General features: G+C 47.3%; 1 protein-coding gene across 1 annotated transcript; it reads right to left on the bottom strand.

The window, feature by feature from the left end:
* Positions 1-4,276: 4,276 nt before the first annotated feature.
* Ubb (ubiquitin B) lies at positions 4,277-6,079 on the bottom strand. Its single transcript, XM_057775325.1, has 2 exons — positions 5,928-6,079; positions 4,277-5,348 (listed from the first exon to the last, which is right to left on the bottom strand). The coding sequence occupies exon 2, from the start codon at positions 5,340-5,342 to the stop codon at positions 4,425-4,427; it is 918 nt and encodes a 305-aa protein (XP_057631308.1). The 5' UTR covers positions 5,343-5,348; positions 5,928-6,079; the 3' UTR covers positions 4,277-4,424.
* Between the last annotated feature and the right edge of the window lie 523 nt (positions 6,080-6,602).

Genomic DNA, 6,602 nt, shown 5'->3' with positions numbered 1-6,602 from the left:
ACGCTAAAAAGAAAAGAAAACAAACAAAAAAAAAACGTTAGATTACACTACCAAAGTTAGTCACCTCCTGAGGCTGACTACCAAGCTCCAGCAAAGTATTGAAATCCAGCAATCAAAATCCTCTTCTGGCTGCCCTAATTAACATGCCCAATTAAGATGAAAGGGCTCATCCTCACGAGGGCTTTCCCTCTACCTTTACAAACCGCCTTTGCCTACGGTCTCCTCTTTATCCGAGGCAATCCTTTGTCCTCCGAACAAACGCCCTTCCCCTTCTACCTTGGCCTCCATCTCGTGTTCAGTCTCTTATTCCCTGCCTGCTCTCTCTCTTCTCTGTGTTGAGAACTTGGTCTCGGGGTGTCCTGAGCCAATACTGGTCCCTTTCGTCACCCTCCCAAATAACTAGGATAGAAGTCTGCTCCTCTGGGCCTGACTTCTTTTAAAAGAATTGTTTTGTTTTAAATAGTTTATTATTTTTATTTTTTATTTTTCGAGACGGTGTTTCTCTGTGTAACAGTCCTGGTTATCCTGGAACTCACTTTGAAATCCAGGCTGGCCTTGAACTCACTGAGATCTGCCTGCCTCTGTCTCCCAAGTGCTAGGATTACACCATCACCCGGTTTATTATTTTTTATGTATTTTTATGTACTTTGCCTGCATTCATGTCCATGCATGGCATGCGTGCCTGGAGACCAGAAGAGGGCACTGATCCCCCATTGCTGGAATTGCAGATGGTTGTAAGTCACCATGTGGGTATCTGGAATTGAACTTGGTTCCTCTAAAAGAACAGTCAGTGCTCTTAACCACTGAGACATGTATCCAGGCCCCTTATTTTGAGATAGAATCTCTGTGAAGCTCCGACTATTGTGGAACTCATTCTGTAGACCAAACTGGCCTCAAACTCAGAGATCTGCCTGCCTTTGCCTCGAGTGCTGGGGTTAAAAGTGTGTGCCACCATGCCCAGCCTCTTTTTAAGTCTTTAATTAACATAGTAATTTTACATATTTCTGGGGTTCTGTGTGACATTTCAAAACATGAGTACTGCTCTGACCAGGGTAACTGACATATCTTCCACTTGAGGCATGATTATCTTGTGTTCAGAGTGTTCACTATTCTCTATACTAGCTATTTTGAAATATCTAATTATTGTCAACCATAGTTACAAGTGAGTCTTCCTAACCTACTTCACCCCTACTACAACCACCAGCCAATCTCTCTCCATTTAAAGTCCCTGCTTTTCTTTTTTCTGGTGAACCTGGAACTGCTGTAGTTGCATCTGCCTCCTGAGTCTGGGATTGGAGCAGTTCTCAACCTGTGGGTTTCGACCCCTTGGGGGGGTGTCAAATATCAGATATCCGGTATTTCAGATATTTACAGTATGATTCATAGCAGCAAACTTACAGATATAAAGTAGCAATGAAATAATTTTATGGTCGGGGTCACCACAGCCTGAAGAACTGTAATAAAGGGCACAGCATTAGGAAGGTTGCGAACCAGTGGATTAAAGGTGGGTGCTGCCACACTCAGCTGTATCTTTGTTTCTCTAAGCTTCCTAGCTCTGTGCCTTCTCCCTTCTCAAGGTCTTGGCTGCTGTGGGTATAGGAGCCATGCACACTGTTCCAGTAAATCTTGCTACCTGCTTCCAAGAAAAGCCCAGAAGGAGGGACAGGAGTTAGAGTTAGGCTAATCAAGAAGTCAGTTTTAAAAATCTGAACCAAAGTGTTGGCTGTAAAAGAAGAGCAGGCCAGCTTCTGACAATTACACTGAAGCTTGGGAAAACAGCCTCCAGGGAGGCTGAGGACAGAGCAAGTATTGGTGGCTGCTGGCTAATCCAGATAGACTTGAATTTGGTCCACAGCAAAAGTGGAAGGAGAGTACTCTGGAGTCCATAAGGTTGTCCTCTGGCCTTCACATACACATCACTGCATGCACACCCATGCACACACACACAGAAAAATTAAAACGATTGTTTAAAGGAGTCCAGAGCTGTGCCTGGTGGACCACTCCTGCAATCCCAGCACTTGGGAGGTGGGTCCAAGAGAATAAGGCCCTATCTCAAAAACCAAACTACTCTTTCTCCTCAAAAATAAACAATTATGGAGTCCTGAGCAACAGTGTAGGGCCATACTTTGCTATACAGGGCATCTGAGGCCAGACTGGACTATATAAGACATTGCCTCAAATAAATAAAAAGGCTGGAATAGCTTAAGTGGTAGAGTGCTTGTCTTGCATTGATCTCTAGAGCGACATCTCTCTCTCACACACACACAAACACCTAACACTACCCCTTATTGACTTTCTTAGAGGGTGCCAGCTTGTTCTGTGAACTCAGCAATCTTTTTTTTTAAAAAATTTATTATGTACAGTGTTGTCTGTATCCTTGCTGACCAGAAGAGGGCACCAGATCTCATTACAGATGGCTGTGAGCCACCATGTTCCTGGGAATTGAACTAAGGACCTCTGGAAGTGTCAGTGCTCTTAACCAGCCCTGAACTCAGCAATCTTAAGGCAGAGATTACCTGTCTTACATAAGTCGTTCTATTAACAACCACGACTCATGGGTCTATGAGGGGAACTGAAGCCACTTTTTTGTTTCTTTAGTGCCTTTCCCGTGTTTTTTTGTTTTCAGATAATGTCTCTTAGCCCTGGCTGTCCTAGACCAGGTTTGCTTCAAATTCACAAAGATCTGGCTGCCTTTGTCTCGCAAATGCTGGGAATAAAGGCATGTGCTACTATGCCTGGCTCCCATGTTTACTTGTGTTTTTTGAGACAAGGTCTCACTACAGTTTACTATTTAACAAGGCTGGCTGACGTCACTCGAGTTTTACTGCTTATGTTTCAGTGCTGGGATTAAAGACATGCACCAAGAAGAGCCCATGTATTCTTTAGTATCTGTTCCAACACTGGCTTTAAACATTACATTTGTACATGTGCATGCTAGAGACCAACTTGTGGGAGTCTGTCTCCATCTACCATGTGGGTCGTACTTCAAACAACCCAGTCCGGCATAGCCTGGAGCAGAATTACCTCAGCCTTCAGGGTGCTGGGGGTTATAGGTACATACCACCATGCCCAGCTCCAAGAAATCCTGTCAACTCTCCTCTTGCTACACTATCTCAGAGCAAAGGTCCATCTCCTAGTCACATTTCTCCACAAAGCTGTACGGGTGTCTCTTTCAGCAATCAAGAGACCCTGGGACCACAAATTACAGTAGCCTTAAAAAAAAAAAAAATTAGCACAGATGATTTGGGGCAAGTCTTGCTATAACTTACCCTGACTTTGAACACCTATTTGACCCTGTCAGCCTCTTTAAGCACAATCATAAATGCCACTTACTACACTCAACAAACTCACTTAAAAAATTTAATAGCCAACATTTAAGTGCCCTTTTCCTGTTCAAACTCCAACTTTGTATGCAGTTCGATTAGATCTACAAGATTCTTAAAAACTACCTGGCCAGGGGCTGGAGAGATGGCTCAGAGGTTAAGAGCACTTGCTGCTCTTCCAGAGGTCCTTCAATTCCCCAATGCTGCCCCCAGGGCTGGGATTAAATACAAGAATTTCATTTACTTTACAAACCTTAATCTCTAGCTGGAAAGTAGTTACAAAAGCATTAACTTCAACTAAGTAGCTTGGCAGGATTAGTGGGTCCGAGTTCTTGGTGAACCTCTAAGATGTAAGTCTAAGTCCCATTTGAAAGTGACTGCTAAAGCTAGGTAAGTATATGGGTCTGAACTGTGTAAGCCAGCTATTTAGACTGTCTCAAGAATATTCCCAAAAACTTTTCGGACTGAGGGGATGTAAACCAGATTTCACCACAGGTGTTCACTGTGAAGGCTTTTAACTTTCCCACTACTTATCACTGCTCAAAGTATAAAAGGGTCTTCTTCCTAGCAAAGGGAATTACCCCAACCAGCCAGTACCTTACCAAAGCAATGGAGCCATGTATTTCAGTGTAATTAGCCAACAAACCCCCTCCCTCCCGAAGTACCCAAACACACCAACATCTAAAGAGCTCAACCAAAACCTGGCTATTTCCCTCCAAAGCCTTTAGAGTGAGCTTCAGACAAGTATGTTTGCTTCCCCCAAAGGCTGCATGGGAACCATCCCCATATTGTTGCAAATTGATATTATAGCTTTGTCATTAACTTTTAAACTCAATTCCCAACTCATATAAGTGTTGCAAACTGTAGTCAATACCAATCTCTAAAGGTAAAGACAACCAGTTGAGGTCCACCCCCACCCAAGCCACCACAGAAATCTCACAAGTGACACCATATATGCTTACCATGCAACAAAACCTTTATTAACATTTTTTAACAGGTTCAGCTATTACTGAAACTTGTATTTTCTAAACTTAAATTGGGACAAATGGCCATAGTGCAGAGTAATGCCACCATTGCCCACTGGGAATGCAGACTGAAGAATTAATAGCCACCCCTGAGACGGAGGACCAGGTGCAGGGTGGACTCTTTCTGGATGTTGTAATCAGAAAGAGTGCGGCCATCTTCCAGCTGCTTGCCGGCAAAGATGAGTCGCTGCTGGTCAGGGGGGATGCCCTCTTTATCCTGGATCTTGGCCTTCACGTTCTCGATGGTGTCACTGGGCTCTACCTCCAGGGTGATGGTCTTGCCGGTCAGGGTCTTCACGAAGATCTGCATGCCACCCCGGAGACGGAGGACCAGGTGCAGAGTGGACTCTTTCTGGATGTTGTAATCGGAGAGAGTGCGGCCATCTTCCAGCTGCTTGCCAGCAAAGATGAGTCGCTGCTGGTCAGGGGGGATGCCCTCTTTGTCCTGGATCTTGGCCTTGACGTTCTCGATGGTGTCACTGGGCTCTACCTCCAGGGTGATGGTCTTGCCGGTCAGGGTCTTCACGAAGATCTGCATGCCACCCCGGAGACGGAGGACCAGGTGCAGGGTGGACTCTTTCTGGATGTTGTAATCAGAAAGAGTGCGGCCATCTTCCAGCTGCTTGCCGGCAAAGATGAGTCGCTGCTGGTCAGGGGGGATGCCCTCTTTATCCTGGATCTTGGCCTTCACGTTCTCGATGGTGTCACTGGGCTCTACCTCCAGGGTGATGGTCTTGCCGGTCAGGGTCTTCACGAAGATCTGCATGCCACCCCGGAGACGGAGGACCAGGTGCAGAGTGGACTCTTTCTGGATGTTGTAATCGGAGAGAGTGCGGCCATCTTCCAGCTGCTTGCCAGCAAAGATGAGTCGCTGCTGGTCAGGGGGGATGCCCTCTTTGTCCTGGATCTTGGCCTTGACGTTCTCGATGGTGTCACTGGGCTCTACCTCCAGGGTGATGGTCTTGCCGGTCAGGGTCTTCACGAAGATTTGCATTTTGACCTTGAATTTAAAAGGTTAATTGTAAATATCTAGTAAAAATTTCGATTTTCACAAAATACCTCTAGGGAAAACCCCTCCCCCGCGTTTCATCACAACACAAAATCTGTTTTGTCATGGTTCAAAGATGCGAAAGCATTTTAAAACACTAAACTGGCGTCTAGAACCGTCACGGGCTGCGAGACTTACGAATCTGCCAGTAAGAGCCGAGATAAATGAATAAAAAAACCCAAACCACAAGGTCGTTAGTAAGAATTGCCATTTAAACAGAAACGCATAGCTCCTACAATGAAATTAGCGTTAAGCCCGGCCGTCGAGTCGCCGAGTACCTCCTTTCTGCATTCCCCCACTGAAATAACCGCGATGGCCTCTCCATCGGTTAGGCGTCCGTTAAGCTCCCTGGCGCGCGCGCCAGGGCCGCCCCCGCTCCGCGCACGCGAACAAGGCCCACTCTTCCCGGAAGGCCCGTTGCCGCGTCACGCCAGCTCGCCCTCCCCTCCCCCACCCCTAAGAAAAAGCCCGTCTAGCTTAACGTAAGCCTCTTCTCCTAGTCCTTCCGACTCAAGCGCCGCTGACCATTACCCGTTAACGAATGTGATGAAACGAGAAAACGCCGAGCGCGTAGAAACACCGGGACGCGAAGACCTCCGGACCGCACAAAGCCTCTCGTCACTGAGCGCCGCTGCCGCGCGAGCCACTATTTATGCAGCGTCTGTTGCGTCACTCATCACGCTTACGTAGCCGTCGTCTTCCTGCGCCACCGAAAGTAGTCCTCCGTCCACCACCTCCTACCACTCAGTTAGACTTTTCACCCAAGGGCCCAGCTCCTCAAAACCGAAGAAAAGAACACTAACAAATAAAAGATCCTTTATTTCCGGCGACCCTTCTCCTCCTGAACAAAAATATCGACAAAATCATCGGGCGGATGGATTCAAGTTAAAGGGCCCTCCCTCGAAAGCTCTGGAAACTTCCTTGCTGCGTCAGCGCTGATTGGTGAGGCGACAAAGATTAAGCCGGCGCTGATTGGTCAGGGCCACGGGCCGCTCGATTGTTGCTGGGCTTGGTTCTGGGGCAGTTTAACGTCGACGTTGCTAAGTAACCGGGTGCGCATGCGCCGCGACACGTTTTCGAGAAGTACCGTCGTTTCCTGCCTGAGGTGGGGGAGGGGGTCTTCCCGCGTCCCGAGTCCTTTCCCCCCCTCCCCATTCCCCTGTGGTCCTCTCGCACCCCGCGCTCGGCGGGCTTACGCCATAGCGT

This window comes from Chionomys nivalis, chromosome 7 (genome assembly GCF_950005125.1).
Source record: "Chionomys nivalis chromosome 7, mChiNiv1.1, whole genome shotgun sequence".
Classification (NCBI taxonomy): Eukaryota; Metazoa; Chordata; class Mammalia; order Rodentia; family Cricetidae; genus Chionomys; species Chionomys nivalis.
Note: the sequence above shows the minus strand (reverse complement) of the source record. Positions and strands in the feature narration are given on the sequence as shown.